This window comes from Chiroxiphia lanceolata, chromosome 1, assembly GCF_009829145.1.
Source record: "Chiroxiphia lanceolata isolate bChiLan1 chromosome 1, bChiLan1.pri, whole genome shotgun sequence".
Lineage (NCBI taxonomy): Eukaryota > Metazoa > Chordata > Aves > Passeriformes > Pipridae > Chiroxiphia > Chiroxiphia lanceolata.
The window spans coordinates 138,386,028-138,411,393 of NC_045637.1; the positions used below are offsets into that span (position 1 = coordinate 138,386,028).

Genomic DNA, 25,366 nt, shown 5'->3' on the forward strand with positions numbered 1-25,366 from the left:
AGAACTCACCTTGCATTTATACCATAATGCCACTGCTTAGCCTGGAGGGTAAAACCCCTGAATTTACTCACATTTTATTTACATAACTTTGCATGACAAAAAGGAGCTGGAGGAAGACTGACACAGAATGAAAAAAAATACAATTTAGGCATTCAATGGTCAAGTATTCATCACCACGTCCAATGTCCCTTCATGGCAGAAATGGCTGCTCCTCCTTGGTCAGGCTCAATACACCTGTACTGGGGTGGACAACGCCAATCAGCTGCAGGGGTCAGCAGCTGCCTTCCTCAACTATGGGAAGTGTCAGACAACCTTAATAACAGGGTTTGCCACCTGTATCTCCTGTAATTATATTATTTATATTATAAGCATCCTAAAGCCAAGGATGAAAGTATTTACTAGGGCTAGCATTTATCTAGGACTATCATTAATCTGCATATATGTGAAATTTTTTTATCTGAAAGATGCCTACCTTCATTAGGGCTGAAATTGTTAGATATGACATTTTCCCTAAAATGTATGCCAGTGAAAGGCCTAGATTTTTAGCTTTGTGGCAGAGAAATCACAGCAGCAGTTTGTGGTACCAGTTTTCCACAAAGTGTACAAAGGGCCAGAACGTGCCCTCCTACAATAAAACCCACCTACAGAGACGAAGGAAAATGAATTCAGTGAGGCATTTCTCCCATATTATTTTTTTCCCCGCAGAATTTTGTCCTTTCTGTTTTACGAGGGGAATGAGGTTATCCCTCTGAAAGGAAGATTTTGAGGAACTGTCCCAGACTTAGTCCCCAGGAATGCATGCAGAGCCCAAGAAGCCACCATGCCTTGAGACCAGCCACATGGAGCCCATATGCTCCTGCCAGAGCTGATGCTTGCTTGAGGCCGCTCTATCGAAGCCATACAATCAGGAACTCCCTCTGTTTGTGACAATGCCATATCTGATCCCTTCCTTCCTGAATATAAATAGTTTCATTCTCAAGAACAGCCAGTGAGATATTTATCATAATTTCATGTTTCTATTTTTAGAAATTAGATACACAATTTTGTCAAGCACAACTTCCAACAGGAAATATTTTCAGTTTGTGGCAATGTAACTCTTACTGACCAACAGAGCATTCATGCCTTGTTTTGTATGTTTTTTGATGATTACCCAATCTAAGATAGACAATTTAAAATTACCAATTTGATAATTATGAAGGACTAGAAGCATTTCTTCTCATTACTTCACTGATTATCAGTAATTAACTACTGAATTTAGAGAACGTTCCAACTGGTAATGCTACTTCTTAGGCTGTGGACAGACTTGTTTCTGTTAATATTTAATAGCTTTTATGAAGGAACAATTCTATCAGAAGAACTGAGTTTATTCACCTTCTTCGTTTTGTTATACCAATGATACATACCAGTTGATTCATGAACATCACACTTTCAGTTATTGGCATTTCCTTAACATATAAATACAGAGTTACATTATTTGGATTCTGCGAATTTATTTTATCAAACTTCCCAGAGGGAGCCAGAGGGTAAGGATGTTGTCCTTCTGTGTGTATTTTCAATGGTTTTCATTATAATATATTTTTGTCCATAATCAGAAGTGCTGGAAGGTCATATGGAATACACATCAAAAGGAGTTATAGCCTCTCCATAGGGTGACAGAAGCTATTCACGTCTCAAGAGGGGAACATCTCGTGTGCAGCAGAGTTACCTGCAAAGAACTATATGAGGCTTATGAAAAAAAAGCCCACAGTACTGTTGAAAGACACTGGTAACAGCCCACTCAGCTACAGAAGGACACTGGCTTTAGTCTCTCCCTCTCCTGTTAAGCAGGAACACTTTTTGCATCTCTGCCCACTCACTTCCTAACTTCCCAATAATATATTAATATTCTTCTGACAATTTCAAAAAGAAGTCATTATTACTGGTGAATGATGCATGTTTCCAAGTGTGGCCTAGCTGCTTGTCCCAAATTTTAGGATAGGACACCACCTACTTTGCATTTCCATAAAGTTAGCACTGGTAATAAATGGAAGAACCAAATCCACATCCTAACCTAATTCAGGCGAATAGTCTCTGAGTGACTAAAAGCTGAGAAGGAGGCAATGGGAATGCCTGCTGTTTTGGAGTCAAATCCTGTTTTATATTTTAAGCCAGAAGAAACAGCCTTGTTTGATTGTATTGCATTTCTTAAGAACAGCATCTTCACTAGGAGATAATGTGTCATGTTATTAAGTGCTAATAATTGGTGTGGTTTTGTTAAAATATACAGTGCAAGTCATTCTTTTGAGTAAAAAGTAAATTAAATTAATATTTTACAAATCTGCAGCTTTCTTCCAGCTTATATCCTTTGAAAATGAACATGATTTCTTAACAATAAGTTACAGAGAACAAAATACATATTTCTAATCACCCACACATTCCTAGTACACATCATAGAGAGGTATAAAATGCACAAGAAATAGAGCCTAGAATCACTGTGAAGTCTTCAAAGCCATTCCCTCACAAATTTAGGAAAGGAATTTAATGTACGTGAAAATCTGGCTTTTCATAGTTAATTTCAGATTTTTTACTTCATCCTCTGCTGATGTCAGATATTATGATGTCACAACAGCTGCTGGTGTAGTGATTGATACCATACAGAAAAGGCTGAAAGGCTTAAAAGGTCTTTTCTAACCCAAACAATACCTACGATTCTATGAAGAAAAGGTTAAGCAATAGGAAAGAAAAACATTTTTTCCTTCTATGCAAACAATTGCAGTAGTGTGCTGATATAATTTCTGCCTAAGTCTTGACTCCGATGCTAGTATATTGCTTTCCTTCTAACAGCACACATATAATTTCAATCAAAACACATTTTTCTAATTTAGTTTTAGATTTACTACAGTATTACAGAATTCTTTACTCATAAAAACACACAGCAAGCTACATGTGGTATCTGTATTGTGTGAAGTCTATGTTATTACAGGCTTCCACATTAAAAATTGGTTTTGGTAACAAAAAATGAGTACACAAAATATTTTACAGAAGCCAAGCTGCTTAGAAATACAATCACTCAAGCTTTTAAGTAAAGCACAACAGCTCTTTAATATGTAGTCCAGAAGCAATCCCATCCTGAAGTTATATTTACCAAGCTGTCTTCAGCAGCCAATTATTTCCCTTTGTTTTGGCTATGCAAGGAAAGATGTGCTCCAAACATATGAAACAGGTTTTACATGTTTTCTGTATTATGTTTATAGAAATCTTAGCAGCTAGTAAAAATTACAAAGAATAACAAATTCACGATTTACACTCAGAGTTTAGTTAAGAATTTTATTTCCAAACATTTTGTGAATTGTACAGATGACAGCTATATGTAACAACTTTTTAAAGAAGCTACATGCTTATATTAGTTGAATATTAGCTTCTGAATAACTGATGGTAACAGTTTCCTCTGAGAATTTAGGGAGGCGCTTCTTGGAGATGTAGGGATAGAAAACAAGGAGGAAAGAGGCAATATCTGAACAACAGTCCTTACTCATTTGCAATGTAGACCCATTTGTGCTTCTCGAGTGCTTCTATGTCATGCTCCAATTGTTTCAACTTCATTTCCACCTTTGCTTTATGCATCTTCTTGTACCTGGTGTCTGTTAGTACTGGAAGACACTGAAATTCACGATTTGTTTCCTCCCAGTTCTTTTTCAGCCCCTGGTGCCATTACACGAAAAGGAAATATATGAGAAAAACTTAAAGTAAGAACAATATATACATAAATGACTTGACCTTTTTATTAATATTGCATTTGGTGTCACTGCAATGTAAGAATAACAGATAAGTATATGAATAATGTGCTACCTTTTTTGAATGCTGCTGTGCCAAGAATTACCTTACTAGATAAAGCAAACTGTATCCTCCATATATAAAACCCTGAGACTAAAACCCTGCCTAAAAATAAATTAAAATGCTATAATCCAAAATTTACTCATAAACCTGTTAATTCAACACCAGAGACAAACTTTTACCCAGCAATATACGCTGAATGGAACCAGACTGTGGTAGGAAAAATAAAATTTAAATCTTGTCTTTACATCCTCACAATTACTGCAACAACTGCTCTTACTTTCTCTCCTCAAAAGTATAATCAAAATCTGCACATCCCATCCACGCATACATGAGGATTTAGCAGAGTTTATTCAGTACATCAAATGTCCTCAGGAAAACTATATGGGTGAACTTAATAATCACACCTAACAAGCAACTGAGACAGCAATCAGTAAATAACACAGTATAGCTGTCAATGAGAAAACACTTCAAAATGTATTTGGTTCTCAGTTCTGTCACCTTAAAGGATAACACAAAGTATCTTCAAAAATAAAGAACTGAAGTTACTCTCTTGGGAACTAAAGTTTTCAACTCTCTTCCATAATTAAAACTGGATTCAGCCAGCACACTTATTGTATGGCACATTATGATTTCCAGCCTCATGTCTTCTATTATTATTAAGCAGTTTTTCTCACTGACTGGCTAATTGATGAAGATCCTGAAGTTAAATTTAGAGAGTTTATTCTTAGTATAGATTTAGTTTTGAAGATTGTTGTTTCTATTTCAGAACTCAAGGGCTCTTGTGCTTAAAAGCTTGTCTGATTTTGTCAACTGTAGGAATTGATTTAACGGAAAAATATGAACTCTCTCTGCCAACACTAAGAAAAGCATAATTCTTAATATGAGCAAATAGTTTACAGATTCAAACCAGTGTATTTATTGCATAGAAATTCATGCTTTTTGCATATTCAAATTAAGAATCTAAGTGTTCATAAAAGTTATTCCAACAATCTTCATATAAAAATATCTACATAAATAAGTATCATCTTTACAAAAAACTTTCATAGAAGAGTGATTCGTGGCTTGTGTACATTAGTAAAAACTAGTTTGGAAATCACTGAAAAAAAAAAGTGAATTTTAAAATATTAGAGCATGCACTCATCACAGTTTGCTCTATCCCTACAAAGTGGAGAGATCAAAAGCAGATCAAGACTCTCTCTATAAAAATCTCCTTCACAGCGACTCCAACAGCAATGTAATATGCTGACCACTATTGCTATGGGCTAGATCACAAACTGAATATCCAGCTCTCTCTATATAAAATTCTAATACATGCTGGATCAGTGAAAAATATGTACTGCATTTATCAATATTCTCTTTTATTCTCATAAAATCCCAACCAAAGTAAGCATAATGGAGAGTTCAAAAAATGTTGGCACAAATTATTTCCCTTTGTTATTTTAAGGTGACGAGGCTTGACTTTGGTCTCAGGCATCTATTGCCACGTATTCTTTCAAATCAGATAGTGCACATGTGTTCACTAGCAATGTCAATTATTTTAAAAGACAGGAATTCCCATATGTCTACAGCTGAGCACTGGGTAGAAGCCACATACCCTGGGGATACTAATTCCTCCTGACAATATAACAGTATAAGTAAGCCCATGAAAAAGCAAATGTTTTGGAAAAAAAAAAGTACAAAATACTGAGTTAATAAAAGCAGTCTAAAAACTTTTAAATTAAAAAATATTTTAGTGCATTACTGTGTTTTAAAAATATAGAGCATAATTTTAATCAAACTAAATGCAGAACTGTGAGCAGCTGAACTCACATGCTTTTTTGCACATATTTTTGTTGCATAGTTAACTTGTTGGACTATGAGCTTATCCCATGCCTTTCCCAACATAAAAATATCTAAATCTTCACCCTTGCTGTTCTGTTTTTTATTGTTCTTAGTGCAATACCCTCACCTCTCTTCCATACTCCTTCCCAGCTTCTACTGCTTGCTGTACAAGCAAGAGACACCATTGTGCTGGTCAATTCAGACTTTGCCAATTAACCAGTTCATCTTTGCAAGGGAGTTAGACACTGTTTTCTCTTTAGATATTCTGCTGGATTTTTTTTCTTGTGGGAATTCAGCATCTTGAAGCTGTCCATCCATCTACTAATTTGTTTCAGGTGGATGCTAAGAGCAAGTTATTAAGGGACAGACTGATAAACAGATATCACAGTAATGTAGGTTTCATTTTCATAGGAAATTTGGCTAAAAAGTGGTCAGCAAAAATTCCAGTTCAAGGGTGGGATATACTTTTAAAATGTCTCTTTTACACTCTATTTCTTTCATGGTATTCCTTCTCTTTAGAAAATCTTGTTCAATCAAAACTGTATGAAAGACAGTATCCAAAACAGCTTGACAAAAATACAGATTTTTCTGTCATTGTTCTACGACTATATTGCAACTTAATTCTGTTTTCTTTTTTTTTTGCCACATTTTAAAGCATGACCTTATGTTTTAGTCAGTAAGGTCACAATGTCAAGATAGAAACTGCCAATAAAAGGGGCAATATTCTGTGCTGGGAAAAGAAATGTGTTTTTCCACGATTAACTCTCACTAAATCCATATAGGTTATTTTATGCACTTTGAAGTTTCACTGAAATTCCAAGTCATTAAGGGGCATAGGAATCAAACAGAATTGAAAACTGGATTAAAATTGCAGCTAGATCAGCTCCTTTCAGTTTTTTACAACTGTTCTACAGCTCCATCTAGTGAAAAAGTAGCTAATTCATCTGTCTCAGTTAAAAAAATTCCAGTATACTTTTATTATTTTTATGGACTTACACTACCTTATGTAATCTTTTGTACATATTACTAATTACACTAAATCAAAATATGCACCTGCAGAAGACTTGTCTTTTCTTCATCAGATAGCTGTTTCAAGGCTCTCTTCTTGAGCTGCTCCACAACACTGGCCTCATATTCTTCCTCCTCTCTCTTAATTTCTTCATTTCTCTGTGTTACGTATTTTGGTGTAACACCATAATCCTATAAGGGTAAGGAAGAAGTTCCTTATATGTGCTTTTAAGAAGGAAACAAAGAGATACCTGTCATCCATAGTATATTACATTTGCAAAAATAGCTTGAAATGACAATTTGTGCTGCTGAGCACTAAAATCTTAAATCACTGTGTTCTTAAAAGTATCAAACATGATTGTCTTTGCAGCCTGAGTAAAATGTATAAACAATTCCCTTCAATTTCTTTTTACAACCTTGGCAGACAACAGAAAAGAAGCTAAAACGTCTGTTCATAAGAACTGATGGTTGAGTGAGGATTTTGAAATCTGTTAATGACAGTAAGCTATTTTACATTTTTATATGGTGTCAGATTCCACGATTGGAAACACGTTCCTTAAGAGACTTTCTTTGAAAAGTTCTTCCTGTATCCTAATTTTTGTTGAATTTTGCATGCCACAGAAGAGAGAGAATAGTGTTCACACATACACAAAAATTGGACTAGTTAAGAAGGATAAACTATCCCATACTGGATGTGACAGAATTGTTTCTGTGAGGAAAAAATACCTTCCGAATATCCCAGATGGTCTTGGGGAAACACATCTATTTTGCCTTAACTTTTGTAAAATGAAACTACGACTAAATGCTAAGTGATTCACAAATCTTTTAGTATTGGGTAGCACCACGATTAGCATTGTTTATATATATATTTAGCCATGCAAAGGTACTGCAAGAACTTCAGGTCCTTTTTTGCATCTTTTATGTCAGGAGCTATGTCATACGTTATCTCTTTTTGCATAATTCTCTGTCATGAGTTACCTGTTTAGATAAGCCAGACTCTTGATATATCTTGTTTTCTGAGTAGCAGAATGGACTGTTCCTGTGCTTGGAGGAGGTTGTCCTTAAAGGCATGTCAGCTCTCTTCAAGCTTCTTTGCTTTCCAGAGCTGTCTCACATGGGGTCCAACTTACCAGTCCCTTGAATAGGACTGGTGTTTGCTATTTGCTCTCCTGAAGTACAGGGTCTGTACACTACCAGCTCCCTCAGGAGGAAGGGGCCTTGAACTACTACATGGCCTGTGCAACCCAGACTATAACTGATTATCATACCCCTGACCAATTTTTCTCATTTGTAAGTGGCAGAACCAGATGAGCATAACCACTGGTTGGCTCATCCACCATTTGTGTTAGAAAGCTGTTGCTGACATGCTACAGGAACCTTTCTGGATTTCTTTCATCCCACTGTCTTGTCCTTTCAGCAGGTATCAAGGAACATAAAGTCTTCCATGAGCTGCACTGTGATCTAAAGATTTCCTCAAGTTGCTTAAAGGGATTTCATCCAGTTCCTAACCTTATTAGGTGTTCCATAACAGATACGCTTCTAACACTCTCTGGCCTTTCCTCTGATCCTGACCCATGAGCTCAACCAGCCTATTGACAATTCCATAGAAGAGCTCCATATATTTGAACAGCTTCTTCAGTCAAAGAGCAACCTTCCCCTCTTCTTCCCTGCCTGTCTTTCCTGAAGAGCCAACAGTCATTCATCACAGAATTCCACTTGTTTCCCCATTAGATACTCCCCAGGTTCCCAATGCACACATATGCTATTGCTTTAGCACCATCATTCTGCCATTTTTTTTGGCTGACACCATAAGCAAATGAATGCAGAGCAAAGGCAAGGCACAATTCTAGTGTCAGTGACTTGTTCTTGATGAATTTAAAAGGTCCACCACAAACAGCAGTGGATCTAAACATCTCAAAAAGAACCATAAACATTTCACAGGAGAATGGAATAGTGAACCTAAAATATGCATTGCTAATAGTATTTCCACTATAACTTAATAAAACTTACCTTTTTCTTAATGTATTTTGGTACAAGTCCTGAAGGTTCAAGGAGATATTTATCTCCCTGTCTTGAATCAACACAAAAATGTCGAGGCTTTTTAGGTACCCCTCTGATAACAGCAAGTGCATTTCTATTTATAAAATTCTTTTTAATCCTAATAACTGGGCGATATGTCCTCCGTGGCACTGATAATGCAGGCAATTTCTTACCATCCTGTTCTTTTTTTCCTGTCAATAGAGCATGTAAACGTTCTCAGCAATAACCATGAGGAACTTTGCAACTTAATGTTATTACATTTTTCAAAATAAAATAACTATGTACAGAATTACATAAAAGTAGAACCCAACAATATCTACAATGAAAGAATTGACTCTCAATGAACTGTGATGAAAATGACTATGCTTGTTTGGCCTAACAGAAGTTTTATAACCTAGGAAATACTATGTTGTTTCAGATAGGTTTTCTTTATAATATGTCACTCATTTCCTCTTAACTGCAGCAGTACAGGACTCTTTCCAAATGTAATTGTAACTACTTCTAGTAGAGATGCTCGTTGTCAGGGCCCTTAGGTAATAACGGCCCCATCCAGTCTCACCCGGGGCAGCCACCCCACACCCTTGGGCTCAGGAACCCCATTTCAGCTCAGCCTTGTGCTGTCAGTGCCTGGCTGAACTGTCTCAGCCATGCCTGCCCCTAGTCCTAGTCCTGAAAATTATGTGGAATCAGTGGAGGGACCTGGCCTGTTACCCTGATGGTCATGGGGCCACTGACAGGACAGACTTTCCTCACCACCCTGCCCTGCCTTCCTGCCTCTGGCATGGTGGGACTGCAACCCCTTCCTGAGGTCTTTGCCCAGCCTGCATTGTGGTTGCCCTCAATGTTGGGCTCATCTCTCCTTAGGGAAGAGCCCTGCTCTTGCTGCTCCCCAACCATTGTAAACAACTTCTCACAAACCTTCCAGAGAATATAGAAACTTCTCCATTTTAGTGTAATCCTTTCTCCAAGGCACCAACAGAAATTCAGTAGTCTCCTGAGTAGTCTCACTTTCAGTGAGCGATGAAAGACAATATTTCCCACCATATTTCCCACTAGACATAACTCTAATACATGGTCATTGTCAGAGATAATGATTTGATTCAAGCTGTCTGATTTCATGTTCTTTTTTGACAGAAAATAAGTGTAATGTCACAAGTGACAGAGCTCATTCCTACAACAGCTGGTTTCCTGATACTGACCCCATGAAGCAGTACTTTCTTGAGGTTTGTTTTTACAATCCAGTAGCTTGCCATAACTTCATACTGTAGGACACACAGGCTTAACTCTCTATTTTAAAAAATACATTTCATTGCATGCATTTCCTGTCTACACTTACTTGGTGCTAGCTTGGGTTCCTTTGAATGTTTCTGCAGGAAATCATTTGGAGATGGCACTGCAACTTTTGCTGGCCCCATAGTTTTCCACTGAGATTTATTTTTCTCTGCTTCATGTTTCACAAATGTTCTTAATTTGGATATAAAGCTTAGAGGTTAAAAAATAGCCATAAAGAAGTTAAGAGTCAGAAAAAGTATTCAAAATACTTCTTAAAAGAATATACATTTTTTCCGTAGTTCATGGCAAAAGCCTAAGCTGGTTTTTTTTGTACTCTCTCCCAAATAAAGGCCATCATTCACACAACCTCCATGCTAAGGCTAAACCCAGTACTGCACTGACAAATGGGTTTTCTGGTTCTGAAGTTAGCTTGCTTCTTCCTTCTGCTTTTGTGTCTTCAAGGTCAATATTATCACACTTTGGGAAATGGCTCCCAAATATAAATACTGAACACAGACATTTTGAAACTCAACAAAACCTAAATTTTGGAAATAAACTGCTTTGAGTAGTAGTTGCACATGGTGTGATTCTTGAGGTGTCCTGTGCAGGGCCAGGAGCTGGACTTGATGATCCTGATGGGTCCCTTCCAATTCAGCATATTCTGTGATTCTATGAGTCTGTGATTTATGCTTGAGAAAAGATGTCAAATACAGTTAAGAATTGGACAGAATGTCTTGGATCAAAATTTTTTTCTTATTACTGTCCACTGTATCACTGTCTCAATGTTCCTGTTGAACCATCTGTTACAGACTATTATGAGAGATTAGATCAGATAGATCACTGCTCCAAAATAGCACAGCACACTGTATATTTCTTATATTGCACAGATCCAAACTACTATCCTGAACAATTGTAATCAGTGGTGGGTTTGGCACTGGAACAGCTTATGTGAAAATCAGACATGAAAAGCTGTATGCACATGGTATGCACACACTGCTGTTTTGGTCTAATGGTGCATATGGCATTGCTACTTCTGCTTTAATCAAAATCTGCAAAAGAAGCCAAATGCTGATCATTAGCTGATTAGCAACATCTTGCCTCTATCTGAAGGACTGAGCTGGTACAGATGTTTGCCTGAGGGAGCAGAACTCCTTGCTCCTGAAGTGAAGGCTACCTCACTGTACCTTCTAAAATCAGTCCATCTTTAGGAAACATGTCATAATAATTTATGGTAGACAAAAGCTGATGAAAATCAGCTCTTCCTTTACAGAAAAAAACATGTTTATGAAAAAAACCTATACCACATTTTCAGGTAAGGAAACACCGCCCCCGTATATTTTACATATAACATATATAATATGTATATATTTTATATAATTATGTTATATTGCTGTACGATACATTATTATATTATATACATAGTTATATTTCTATATATTACATATAGTGCAACCTATTTTATGGAAATACTAAAGCAAGAAGAAAGAAGTCATGAAACGCTGGGCTAGTGAACACGTATCATAGTAGCAACACTGATGAAAGCTCCTGTGTGTGAGCTGCGCATGCCCAATGCATGTATTTGTGCTTATGATCGTAACACTAGAACATGTTAGAGGACTTGATTAAAAATGTGGAGTTGTTCTGTGTTTTGGAGATTTGGTCTCCAAAATCAGAAAGAGGATTATGTACATAAGAGTACACATAATTCCATAAATACCTCTAAATAAGGAATGAGGTTTTATTTAGTTTTCCTGTTAAATTCACAGCTAACAGGTACAGACAGGCACAAACCCATCAAACTGATAAATAATTACATTCCTCACCATTTGCTAGGAGTGGCATTGTAGGCATACAGGAGAAAAAGGCACTGACTTTATGAGGAGTTTGACCTAGTGAGGTTCACAGAGACTTGGAATGAGAAAATGAATGAGAAGACACTGAGTTTATTACATACTGCCATAAGGTAAAGATATCTTTTGTAGACAGCTATAGGCATTATTTCGGACAAAGTGATGTGGCAGTTGTTTCTTTTCAGTGACTTTTCAGGCCAAGCAAGTAGCTAAATATGTCACCTACCAATATCATAGGGTCAGAGAGGGTTGCAGGGAAGAAAACATGGTTATGGGAGACTTCAGAATCTAATCCTTCATCATTTGGCAAGGAGAAAAATGACAATACATCTATAAGAAGACAGAAGAAGTCTATACATTTTCCTTAAATGTAACCTTGAGACACCAAAATTGGGGAAAATGAGAATGCTTGCTGTGATTTCATGAGCAGTAACTCATCAGTTGAGAGTGAAATATTTAAGATTTCATTTGGGAAAAGAAAGCAACAAAAACCCGACAAAACACTAGATTTCGTATGCATTAGTTTAAACTGGTCAAATTATGCTCTTTACAAGGTTTGACACTGTTGTTACCAGCTGGATATTTGTCACATTGTAAACCAAGGCAGGAAGTGGGGTGACAACAAAAGTTAATGAGATCAGAAGGGGATTCAGTCAGATTATATCCAAACCCTTTGCCTAAACTGAATCTGATGATCATAGAGTATTCAAATTCCCAAATGGTATTAGGACAAGAATGGATTTAGTGTGTGTGCTTTGCCATACTGTCCTTTCACCTTCCTCTGTCTGTCAAAAGTATCTACCTCCAAAAGTATGTCATTTCACAATGGAAGCAAACAAGCAAACAAATCTATTTCTACATGGAGAAGATTAAGAACTAGGAATCTCACAAGTCTAAATCCTTTTACCTGAAAAGTGATAACTATCTTTGTTCTAATGAGTATCACTGATACTTCTACTCATTTTAAAGCTGTTGAGTTATGACCTACATTAACCTTTTACTAAAGATGCTCAGTGTATGTACTGGGTTTGCGTGGCGAGGTTTTGACAGCAGGCAGGATACAGAGGTAGCTTCTGTGAGAACCTACGAGAAGTTTCTTCCATGTCTGGCAGAGCTGATGCCAGCCAGCTCCAGGACAGACCCGCCAAGGCTGGGCTAATCAGGAATGGTGATAACATATTGAAGAAGAAGAAAAATATCCTGCTCCGATTTTGTTAGTAAGAAATTCAGTTACTATGCTGAATTTGTGTCTGTTTTGCCCTTGACAGTATTTGCTGAGTGATCTCTCCTGGTCCTTATCTCAACTCATGAACCCTTCATTATATTTTCACTCCCCTGTTCCAGTTGCGGAGGGGAGTGACAGGAGTGGGTTGGGTGGGTGCCTGGTACAACAGATAACTCTGTTACTACGGTATAACAGTTTTGTCTTATGTTAATAGGGACTTCAAAAAAACTTAAGACATTTGCTTAACTATTGGCAAAAGGCCTTTTCTATATTTTTAAGGTAAGAGGTGAGAAAGAGAAGCAAAAGAAGCAATGTCAGAGGAAGAACAGTGTCAACCTGACACACAGAAAGTATGGAAGTGGGACACTGAGAAAAATAAATTAAAAAGGCCAGCTTTTCAGCTAATTACCGAGAAGTTGTTGTAAGTGCAAATAACAAAGACATCACGTGATTCCTCTGTGCATAAAGAGTGCTTTGTAAATTATCAGTGAACAAGATGACACTGAAGACACTAAACGGAATCATCAGCTCATGGAGCAGGCTGTAAACCCTCAGATCACAGAACCACAGAATCAACTGTGTTCGAAAAGACCTCTGAGATCATTGAGTCCAACCTATGACTGAACACCACCATGTCAACTAGGCCATGGCACTAAGTGCCACATCCAGTCTTTCCTTAAACACCTGTAGGGATGGTGACTCCATCACCTCCCTGGGCAGTCCATTCCAATGTCTAATCACAAAAAAATTTCTTCCTAATGTTCAACCTAAACCTCCCTTGGTGCAGCTTAAGCCTATGCCCTCTCATCCTGTCACTTGTTACCCATGATTCGGGAGAAGAGGCCGACCCCCACCTGGCTACACCCTCCTTTCAGGCAGTTGTGGAGAGTGATAAAGTCCGCCCTGAGCCTCCTTTTCTCCACGATAAACACCCCAGCTCCCTCAGCTGCTCCTCATAGGACTTGTGCTCCAGACCCTTCGCCAGCTTCACTGCCCTTCTCTGGACACGCTCCAGCACCTTCTGATGTTAGCTAGTGATGCCTTAGGAGGAGCAATAACTATTCAAAAAGTAGTCTGTTTGGGGTCTTTTTTAATACCTCTTCAGATGCATCGCCTTGACAGAAACAGCCTCCTTGCCCTCAAGTGGCTCTGTCACAACCACGTACCTGGAGGGTTTGACGGGCTTCTCCGCCCGGGGCGGGGGGTCACAGGCACCCTCCTGGGCGCTCTGCGTCGCCATCCTCCCGCCGCGGGACCCCAGGCGCGAGGAAGCGCCCGCCTCGCTAAGGGACCGGGACACGGGGCTCCCGCCTCTCTGCGGAGCTCTGGGCTCTGAGAGGTTGCGGGCGGGGCCGGGCTGGCGCCTGTTGTCCGTTACCAGGGAAACCGTTGCCGGGTAACGGCGCCATGACGGGGCGGAGCAGCTGCCGCCTGCTGTCGGCGGCGCATGCGCACTGGACGGCGGTGAAGTCAGAGGGGGTCGGGCGGTTCGGCTGCGCGTGCGCCGTTGGGGCGCGCGGTGGGCGCGCGCGGCACCTGTGGCAGCGGTCCCCGCCCCCGCCGGTACGTGCGCGCGCTGCGCTCAGGGCGCAGGAGGTTGAACCGGGCCGGGACAGGGAGGGACGGGATGGGACAGGGCAGGGCAGGGCAGGGCAGGGTAGGGTAGGGTAGGGCAGGGCAGGGCAGGACAGGACAGGACAGGACAGGGGTGCCGCCGCCACTCCCGGTGGGAGATGGGAACCCGGGGCTGCCGTGGCCGGGTGGGTGCGTGGGTGGGTGCGGCCCCCCCGGTCCCCTCCCTCCGCCCATCCACGCTTCGGCTCCTTCAGGGCGCGTCGAGCTGCTGAGGCGATCTTGGTCCGGGGCATCATCTGGTGTCTATCCCAGTAACACGGCCCGGTTTTCACTAGGGCTGTCGCCGGCAGTGGGTGACAGAATGGTGGGTCGTTGCTGATGATGTGTAGGTGCTGCCCACGTCCAGGTGAAGGGTGGAGGTGTATTGCCAAAGCATAAAATTTCACTGGAGGTTTGAATGTGAGCTCTGCTGCTACAAAACCACACCCTTCTGGCGTGGGGGTTCATATCTAAAGTTGGATGGCTAATTTTAGCTGGTTTTGCAGAAAAGTTTTGCCACTGGAACAAAACATTATCTCAGAGGAGCAGGTGGCATTCAATGGCTGCGGGCATCTGTGTACATGAGCTTTATGTGGGGGGGTGCAAGATGGGCTATGCTGCAGTAGGTTGAAATGAGTAGCTGGATAAAGAATTCCCTGCAAGATTTTACACCAGGTTAACTAAGTTGATTTCAAACAATACCTATGGTCTAAATTCGTAGAGCAGCCCAGATGTTACACCCAGCAGCTGGGTAGTGCAAACCAAGTGACTGCAACTGCAAGTGAATCTTTAGTGAAGCTGGACATGGCAGGCAGGACAATGTGCTTGGTGTGGTTTGCCCTCCCTTAGTTCACACATAATGCTTGAAGTGATTCTTAAGTTCAAGAAATAAAGTCACTAAAATACTGTCTCTACATTCTTGGGGGTTTTTAATCCCGAATGTAACTCTTTTACATCTGCAAGCTTAATACGAAGATCTCTTTCTGTCCCTATTGTGAATATAGACATACATAATGCACTAGAGTGCATTACTATTGCACTGCAGCTTTATATTGATACTGGATATTACACTTTGCAGTTTGTTTTTCCTTTTTAATGACCGTTACAAAAAACTTGTATTTACACAGGATGACTCGCTAAGGATTGAGGAAAAAAAAGTATATGCAGTATGATATACCCGTCTTCACTCTGTGTCTTGTAATTACAGCATGTCCACCAGGTCACAGCACTGGATGCAGACACAGACGTACTGTTTGCAGCCTCATCTTTTGCACAGAATTGAGCAAATGCTCTTCCCACCCCCTCCTCAGTTTTAGGGAGATTTTGAGTCTTTCCCCCCTTTGACCTCCCTAAACATCATGTGCTGCAATTAGTGCTGATACTGGTGTTTATTTCTCTAAGCAAAAAAAGCACAATGTCAGGAGTTTCTTGCTTAATCTTGTTTGGAAATCCATCTTTCTTAGTGACTTTTTTTGGAAGGTAGAGTGTCTTCATGATGTGTTCTCTCTCTTTCCCCTCCTTTTCTCTCCCCCCTCAAATTACACTCAGTACAATTCCAGTATAGGAGTTCTTCACAAATTCCTTGCTCGGTTTGGCATCCCTTCAGAAGAGATTTGAATGCAACTCATTCAGCCTTGCTGTTGCACAACACTGTGAGTTATCTGTATATTTAAGTGGATCTTGCATTTGTTTTTTTCAGAAAGAAAGTATAAAAAAATCAAAGTTAACTTGGGAGGTGGGACAAATGTATATTTTGTTAACATTTTGATTACAAGAAGGTAATCAAGTTAATTGTGATTTGTAAATGTGTAGTTAAAAGCAAGTCTAATAGAGGAAAAACTAATTGGTTTTGAATTTCTGTGAACAATATTATTTGCAAATAGTTGAATTTGTCAGTGGAAATGAGCTGGAACTATGCAGGAGAGCGGAATGAGTCTTTCTCTGAAAAATACCTCCCTGATACTGATGAAGTCATAGCTGGATTTATGTTTGAAGTTTTGTTCTGAATTGTATGTACTTTAGGTTTTTTTCCTAGATGTTTGCTGAAGGACTGGTTACTGGTTTTTTTGTCTGTTTTTTTTTTCTCTTTCTGAAGCAGTTAAGTGGATTGTCAAGTTGCCTTGGAAAAACCCCCACAGTAACTCACCAGAAGATGTTTCACATTTTTCAGTATCGACCTTTGAGACTAATAACCCAAAACAGTCTTTCTAGCATGTGTTTAAAACTGATGCTTTCAAGACCTGTTGCATTTGCACAGATATGGAAGTCATGGTTCTCAAGCCATTCTCTTCTTGGAAACAAAAATATTATCTTGATGGGACCTCCAGGTGCTGGGAAAACAACGATTGGGAGAATAGTAGGCCAGAAACTAGATTGCCCTGTCATAGACATAGATGACGATGTCCTTGAAACATCCTGGAATATGAGTGTGTCAGAAAAACTGCAGGACGTTGGTTATGAGGAATTTCTAGAGGAGGAAGGAAAAGCCCTGTTGAATTTTTCAGCATCTGGAAGTGTCATTTCCCTTAGTGGGTCCAATCCAATGCATGCTGCTGGCATGCAGCACATGAAGAAAAATGGAATAGTTGTGTATCTGGATGTGCCCACAACAGTCATAATGAGCAGGCTGAAATCAATGGCAGTGGATCGCATCGTGGGCCTGTCTGCTGGGAATTCTCTCAAGGACATACTTCAGTTTAGGAAGCCATTTTACAAAAGGTGGTACGACATCCGTGTTTTTTGTGGAGAGGATGTTGCAGCAGAGGTTGTAGCAGAAAAGGTACTTGATGCTGTGAAGAGGTACCAAGACTCAGAACTGGAAACTTTCATTTCAACTCGGTCTGGAAGGAGTATGGAAAAAGACTCTCATAAGTATTTCAGTGACATTGTTATTCAGGGCTTAGCCCCTGATGGAGGACTCTTTGTTCCTGAGAGACGACTTCCAAAATTCACTGCTGGAGAATGGCAAGGTCTGATAGAAGCAACTTACATTGAAAGAGCTGAGGTCATACTAGAAAGATGCATACATCCTGCTGATATTCCTGCTTCTAAGCTGGCAGAAATTATTGGAACTGCTTATGGAGAAAACTTTAGTTGTTCTAAAGTTGCCCCAGTAAGGCATTTGGCAGGCAATCAGTTCCTTCTGGAGTTATTTCATGGACCAACAGCATCATTTAAAGATTTTGCATTACAGTTGATGCCACATTTATTTGCCTCCTGCATTCCCAGAAGCTGCAATTACTTGATTCTGGTAGCTACTTCTGGGGACACAGGGAGTGCTGTCCTAGATGGCTTTAGTCGTCTCCATGACACTGACAAACAGAGAATTGCTGTGATGAATTTTTTTCCTGAGGATGGAGTAAGCCCAATTCAAAAATCCCAGATGATTGGCTGTCAGAAAGAAAATGCATGGTCAGTGGGTGTCAAATCTGATTTTGATTTTTGCCAGACAGCTATAAAGCAAATCTTTACTAATTCTGATTTTACTGGCTTTCTTACAGTAGAATATGGAACTGCTTTAGCTGCAGCAAACTCCATAAACTGGGCACGACTGCTTCCTCAGATAGTTTATCATGCTTCTGCGTACCTTGATCTTGTTCATCAAGGTATTATTCCTTTTGGAAGCCCTGTGGATATTTGCATTCCTACAGGAAACTTTGGCAACATATTAGCGGCTTTCTATGCTAAAATGATGGGAATTCCTATCAGAAAATGTATTTGTGCTTCCAATGAAAACAATGTTTTGACTGACTTCATAAGAACAGGTGTTTATGATTTGAGAGGAAGAAAATTAATTCCTACTTTTTCATCAGCAGTAGATATTTTGAAGTCCTCCAATCTTGAGCGATACTTGCACCTGATTGCTAATGAAGATGGACAACTGGTAACACAATTATTTAACCAGCTGGAAAATCAGGGCCACTTCCAGCTACGGAAAGATCTACTTGAAAAACTTCAGCAGGACTTAGTGGCCGGCTGGTGCTCTGAGGAGGACTGTCTAGCTGCCATTCACTCTGTGTACAGTACTACAGGATATATTTTGGATACGCACACAGCTGTTGCTAAAGTAGTTGCAGATCGATTGCAGGATAGAACTTGCCCGATTATTATTTCATCTACAGCTCATTATTCTAAGTTTGCACCTGCTATCTTGAGGGCCTTGAGGATTGCAGAAATAAACCAGAATCCATTAAGTCAGCTTCACTTGCTGAGTTCTTACAGCGCTCTGCCTCCAATCCACTGGGGCCTATTAGAGACCCTGAAAAAGACAGGGAATGGGGATCACCAGGTCTGTGCTGCTGATATGAGCGTGCTGATGCACCAGATAGAAACCTTAATTCAAAATCATTTCATGAAAGTTTTTTGAGCAACTGATCCAATGTCCCCAGTGTCAATTGCAATACCTTCTTCACAAGCTGCATGTTTTACTAAAGCCATCATTCACCTGGGCTGTGTCCAGTCCACAGCACAACATCCACAGTTTTATACTCAGTTGTCGAGCTTTCAACAGTATTTGTAAGTAACATGTGTGAGATTTCTAGTGGTGGTGAAAGGCTGTGAATTGAGAGTGTAAAAGACTGGAATACCTTTTTGAATGTCAGACACAGTAGAAATGCCAGCACTACTGGCTTTCCTTGGCAGTGCTGTCTCCTTCAGAAGCCTAAAGTGTCCTCCATGGAAGGATGCAGATAATGAAGTCTGACCTTTCTGAAACTAATAGCTCTGATTTTGTTGCAACAATGATGTGATCCTTTGGTCTCTGGGTGATTAATTAAACTTTAACTCATTTCACTTAGGGCACTGAAACATAATAAGATACTATAATAATGTTCATATGTTACTAATGAGAATGGATTTCACTACGAAGATTGAAGTGTACTTGTATTGTTAATCCCTGAACCACTGAAGAACCATTGAATTTTGTGATATCTTTTTGTATAATGTTTTATTATGTATCATGAGGCCAGTGTTTATGTAAAAAAATCTGGTCTTTTTGTTTTTCACACTTTTTTCTCCCAGATATTTTCCTGTGTCAAATAGAATACTTGATTCGATATTTTTAATATATTTGAGATGTGACTCTTCCTCCAGTGTGTTGTGGTCTCTCTCCTGTACGTTTTCTGTTTGAACTTTCAACTTTAGAATTCTTTTTTAATCCCATAGAAGAATCTGTTAGTAGTACCAGCAGTCTTCTTAAATAACAACCAGACCTTGCCTTTTATTTATTCTTTTGCATTATAAGTTTTATCTTTGACATCATAGAGCTTTCTTGTTCTAATTACTTCTATTTTCCTATTTTCTTAAGTTAACGCCCTTGATGTTCTATTCGGTTCTTGCTTTGCATGAATTAGTGTAAGAACGAAGCTTCCCAAATTGCTTGGCATCTCATCAAGGAAAGCGAAGGATGAATTCCAGTGTGATAGCATCAGAGGTATTCATTATGTAACCTAAAATAGATCTGTGTGGTTTTGCTAATGACAGGCTCTTTGTTGTTTTTTTCTGAAGAAAAAAGATAGAGTAGGTTGTACTAGGAGATCATGTGGTTATGGAGAAATGTATTCTGGTACCTGGGGATATATTTGGCAATGACATAAAATAAACTACATTTCACAGTAAGATATATGGCAAAATGATGTATTGGCTAGTTTTGAGTGGCACCCAGTTACAGGTAAAGAGCTGCCCGTCATCAGATGGGAGGTTGACTTTCCCACCAAAATTCAAATAATCTGGTAATTGTTAACATTTTTTGCCTCTTCGATAGGCAACATTTGCTAGATGTCAAGATTCACTTGGGACTTTGAACTGTTATCATATCTGACAGCTTCCTCTGTGTTCCTTCTTCCCACATTAGAGGCACCTTCTTGCCACATTAGAGGTGAAGAAGACACCACCAGTAAACTATTTTAAAGAATTGTCGTTTAAAGAATTTCTTCCAGCCTAAGGTAAAAGACCCAAGCACTTTGCCACAGTGGCTGCATTATACAGTATAATTAAATGTAGCTGATAACATAGGTGTAACACAATAGCTTTCTAAGTAATGCCATTCTTGGATACCTTTTTAGAACTTTTGTAGTTCTTTTCTCTGCTCAATCCTTGTTCACTATTTCTACAGTAACTTTGAAAAATAAGTTTTTGTTTTCACAGAATCGTGAGCATCCCAAGTTGGAAGGGACCTCAAAACATCACCCAGTCCAACCTTTTGTGGGAAAGGGAGCCTAGATGAGATTATCTAGCACCCTGCCCAGGCACATCTTAAAACCTCCAGCAATGGGGCTCTTCCACATCCCTGTGGAGGTTGTTCCACTGATTGAGTGTCCTCATTGGGAAAATTTTTTTTCTTATATCAAGATGAACCTTCTCCTGGTGCAACTTCCCCTTTGTCTCCATGTGTCTCCTTGTGAAGAGAGAACCTCTGTCCTCTTCCTAGCCACCACTGAAGTACTGGAAAGCCCCCTGAACCTCCTCCAGGTTGAAAAGACCTGACTCATTCAGTTTCCTCATGTGACAGGGGAATTGTCATTTTCCAGACACAACATGGGAAAGACCATAAATATGTAATTTTTTTAAAAAATCCAAGTTCTGTAAGAAAGAATTGCATAAACATATTGCCAAAAAAGAAGCATTGCTTGTATTAGTGGTAAGGCACGTCCACCTTGTATTTCTGTATGTTTCAGTCTGATTCTTACAGTAGTTCCAAGTGGAAAAAAAATTTAATGCTTTCTCTGGATGTGCTCAGTACAAGATCAGAATTCTGAATCTTAAAAAACCCAAACAAATCCAAACCCAAACAAAGCCAACTGCCTGGACTGAATTACTGGAACAGGAATTGGTTTCAGCTTCAGAACTCAGTGGAGATCCTGCAGTAACTGGTTCCATGGGGCTTAATGCCATTTGACATCATGGGTCAATTTGTCATACAGTTACAATACTTTAAAAAAATGTCTTCAAAGAAGAGCTTGTTTTCACAGAAAGTACCTGAAAGAGAAAGGTGAGGTTCTAAGATTAGACTAGAAGCCAATATCCTACCCTGAGATAACTCACTGTTAGATAAACCAGTCAGAATTAAACTAGCAGGGGAATTATTTTGGCATGACTCAATCAGTATTTCGAAGTTTATGGCAGTAACTCAAGCTTGAAGTAGAAAGTATTAGTAAAACTTCCAGTTGCTGTTTTCCTATTGCATGAGCCATTATAGCAGTTGATACAAATTGAATAAGTAAAAAAATGAGCAGTTGTACCTAGTTAAGGGTTTTCACTGTGGGCTTAAGGTCTTTAAAGGCAGTGGTTAAAGAGCACATAAGGTATTAATACATTTCTCAGAATGTCTAAACGCTTTTACATTACAGTATTTGCTCATTTTCAAAAAATAATTAATTTCAGTGAACTATTTTTGTGTGCTACATCTGCTTGTGGATCCTTGTAGTGGGCACTATAAAATGCTGCAGTAGTGTTGTGATCCTGGATATGCACAGTATTTGTGACCTGGTGCTGATGCTGAGTTGTGGCAGCTGTGATGTACAATCTCCTGGCTTGCCTTGTTCTGCTGGGCCTGGGGAAATAGAAGAGAAAAAATTTCCAGCGTACTCAGTATAGCTGGCTGTGGGGACATAGGATAGAGAGGGAAGCAACCCTCCTGTCTTATTAGCCTGGATTTTCTTAGTGTTAACAATATACTGTGATTTGACAAACATTGTGCTGCTGTTACTGTCTTTTTTTCTCCCCCACTATCAGTATTATGAAATATTCAAAAGGCATTAAAGAGTGGACACAAGTGACCTCTTTTTGCCTTGTCTGTTCAGTGTGCAGACATTGTGCTCACTGGATGCTGTCATACAGTATTTTCTGTTAACTTCTTAAGGCAAAAATGGTGTGCCAGTGATACACAAGGGCAAATCTATATGGTGCTGATTAGGAGGATTCCTTAAGCCATTTAGGCTTGCTGAATACACAGTTTGCTCCTGTTTGTCTAGCAATAGGATGTTTCAGTCTCAATCAATAAAAGCCGGGTTGACAGAGTGTGAGTGTGCATAGATACACATTGCCACTAGATACACGTTTGCATTAGCTTTGTTGACCTGGAGTAAAAGCATAGCTTTAGTTAAGCTGTTATTCGTCTGTATAGATAAATGTTTGCTGAACACTTGCTACTACATGAAAAACCTTAAGGATGAATGTAACAAATGTAAGGACAAACGTAATGTCTATACTTACACTTTTTATTACAGGAATGTTTATGTGTAAAATACTGCTTTGCTTATACATGTACCAGCTGCTCATTACTTGCCTTTAGTTACAGCCCTTCTCAGGGTGACAAAGAGTGATGTGAGGTAAAGGGTGAATAGAGCACATAGAGACAACTTGAGAAGATAATTCTGTTTTCTTAGTATCTTACAATTCAAAAATAATTGCTATTTATGTTTTTGAGGCAATGGAATATTTTAGCTGGTGGAACTCTACAGGGAAGATTCTTGTTTTTCGTGCTGTCAACTTTGCTCTTCAAGGACATCAAGAACACACAATGCTATTAAGTATATCATGTTTGGCATTCCTGAAATACGCATTACTCATTTGTATCCACCATATTTTTTTCCAAATAAAACTGGAGGATCCATGCTGTAGCACTTTCTTTGTAAATATGTTTGTAAATCCTTATCAATCTGATATAAAGAAAATCCACTAAAAGAAGTGGGTTTTAGAGTTTGATATTCGTAACTCTTGAAAGATGTGTTCCGTCCCGTGTTTCCTTGAAAGCTAGATGTATAGTAACCAATAATCTTGTAATTGACTTTGCTGAGACTGAGATGGTTAGTGAGATAATTTGCATCGTTCTGGAAGGAAAGTATGTATAGAAAAGAATCCCACATCCGAAATAGCAAATGTCTGAGCACTCTGTTTATATTGCACACAGACTTGCCTGGTGCTGCGTGGAAAGCTTACTGTATTTTGAGGAATTAGTATGGAAAAGGAAATCTCTGACTGTTTAATGTTTCTTATTCACACTTAGTTCAGTAGAGACATGAGCTGGTTGTCTTAACAATTGTGGACCAAGCTTCATTCACTTGGAATATTATTTCAGGATCATGGGCTTAAAAATCACTTGAATAGTTGAAACAGCGATGAGTAGTTAATGTCAGTGAATTAAAGTGAATGGCCAGTTGATTCTGAACATATATTAGCAGCTTAAGGAGGATTTAAATGTTACTGTGTTTTTCTACAGGAGTAAAGGCACTCAGCATGCTTATCAGAACTGGGAAACATGCAGGGTGTCACCCAAAAATGTAAAATTCATCATGACAATAATTGAGTCAAACTGGAAAGGAAAGATTGAACAGATTCGTTATGTGAGTTCACACAGGATTTGGCTCTTGACCATGAGTTTGTTAAGAACATAGGAAGAACTGCTTAAAGAGAGTAAGATGAATTGCTTGGTTGGGAGCTGTAAGCAACTTGCATTTCCCTGTGGCCTAAAATGAACCTGAGTTTCTACTAGCATGGGGGTTTGAGAACATACTTAGCAAGTAGAACAATTTGTGGTAGGAAATGTGACTTTGAACGGTGTGTGGAGACAATGTGCATTCTCAACTGAACATGAATTTTTAGCATGCCTTGCAGCCAAAAGGGCTGGTGAGATCCTGAGGTTTAGAAATGGGAATACTGTCAGGGAAGTAATATTGTTGACTGTATTTGACTCTGGTGTAACCTTTTGAAAGAATGCTATGCCCAGTTCCAGGAGTCATAATTTTCAGTAGTGCTGGGAAGTTGGACAGAAAAGGCCATGAGAGCAATAAAAGGATTAAAAAAAAGCACTGGCATGAGAGTCTCAACAAACAGAATTTACTTAGTTTAGTGAAAGAATTAGCCTAGACAACCATCTTTGGAGAAAAAAAAATATAATAACTTCCATCTAGCAGTGAAAGAGTGATCCAGCAATTCTAAGTAGAAGTTGGACGTGTTATGAGAAGGGATAAAGGTACATAACGGCATAGTAAAGGTTTCCCTGTCTGGACATGTTAGATGATTTCATGAAAAAATGTGATTTGATAGAAAGAGGATCAATTCAGACAAGTCAGATCCATATTACACAACAGGTCAAAGCAAATAATCACAAGTTGTATTTGGCTGCCCCAGGAGTAACTTGTCTGCTGACAGAATTTCACAGAGATTTGAGAGCCAGAGATTGTGAACTCGTTTCAGTTCTGCTCTAGTGTGATCAGTACACAGAACAAGTTGTGTGCTAAATAGGCTACTAAATACGTTTAGCTTTGTTCTTTCTGTCTCTAGAGAATTGCAAATGATCTACTAATGCACATTCTGACTTGACTCATGGCTATTAGGATATGGCTCATTAGTTTTAAATTTCATTATACAATAAGTCCTGTGATGGTTTGGGCTATATATACTTTCATTATGAAAATGAGGTGAACAGACACAGAAGGAAAGTGCCTGTGTAAATGTCAGCTTTATTGAATGTAGCTAACTATTATTTATTTTTCCAAGCTTTTAAAAGTTGGAGATCTTTTAAGGTTTATTAGATGCTCTTGGACCCCTTCTTTCCATTCTTGTTTACCTGGCATTTCTCTGTGCTTTCACAAGGAAGTTGCAATACAATGGCTGTTTTCACTTCATTTTCGGCTCATAACAGGATCTATATAAGACAAAATGAAAAATCCAGTGTTTCCTTATTTGTAGTTAAACTCGACCTTTTATATACCAACCAAAG

General features: G+C 39.1%; 2 protein-coding genes across 11 annotated transcripts; one reads left to right on the forward strand and one right to left on the reverse strand.

Moving 5' to 3' along the window:
* Nucleotides 1-3,286: 3,286 nt before the first annotated feature.
* ENKUR (enkurin, TRPC channel interacting protein) lies at nt 3,287-14,419 on the reverse strand. Its single transcript, XM_032684861.1, has 5 exons — nt 14,199-14,419; nt 10,022-10,167; nt 8,656-8,876; nt 6,691-6,837; nt 3,287-3,681 (listed from the first exon to the last, which is right to left on the reverse strand). The coding sequence occupies exons 1-5, from the start codon at nt 14,270-14,272 to the stop codon at nt 3,508-3,510; spliced, it is 762 nt and encodes a 253-aa protein (XP_032540752.1). The 5' UTR covers nt 14,273-14,419; the 3' UTR covers nt 3,287-3,507.
* Nucleotides 14,420-14,522: 103 nt separating this feature from the next.
* Nucleotides 14,523-24,040, forward strand: THNSL1 (threonine synthase like 1). Of its 10 annotated transcripts, XR_004356513.1 has the most exons (4): nt 14,830-14,971; nt 16,206-16,298; nt 16,742-20,077; nt 20,791-24,040. XR_004356513.1 is itself a non-coding variant. In XM_032684854.1 (3 exons), exon 3 carries the CDS (start codon nt 16,799-16,801, stop codon nt 19,010-19,012), a length of 2,214 nt encoding a protein of 737 aa, XP_032540745.1. In that variant the 5' UTR covers nt 14,523-14,595; nt 16,211-16,298; nt 16,742-16,798; the 3' UTR covers nt 19,013-24,040. The 10 variants fall into 10 exon arrangements, 9 of the variants coding, with proteins under 9 accessions (XP_032540745.1, XP_032540700.1, XP_032540736.1 ...); XM_032684854.1 differs by lacking the exon at nt 14,830-14,971 and adding an exon at nt 14,523-14,595 and having other exon boundaries at nt 16,211-16,298; nt 16,742-24,040; XM_032684809.1 differs by lacking the exon at nt 14,830-14,971 and adding an exon at nt 14,523-14,595 and having other exon boundaries at nt 16,211-16,298; nt 16,745-24,040.
* The last annotated feature ends 1,326 nt before the right edge of the window (nt 24,041-25,366 follow it).

Excerpts from the sequence above, each read along its gene's own strand:
- ENKUR (XM_032684861.1), bottom strand. The coding sequence starts at position 14,272 with ATGGCGACGCAGAGCGCCCAGGAGGGTGCCTGTGACCCCCCGCCCCGG. Across the intron at positions 8,877-10,021 it reads GGAACCCAAGCTAGCACCAA|GAAAAAAAGAACAGGATGGT; the intron begins GTAAGTGTAGAC and ends CTCTATTGACAG. Across the intron at positions 6,838-8,655 it reads CAAAATACATTAAGAAAAAG|GATTATGGTGTTACACCAAA; the intron begins GTAAGTTTTATT and ends TTACCCTTATAG.
- THNSL1 (XM_032684777.1), top strand. Across the intron at positions 16,299-16,741 it reads CCTTGCTGTTGCACAACACT|CAGTTAAGTGGATTGTCAAG; the intron begins GTGAGTTATCTG and ends CTCTTTCTGAAG.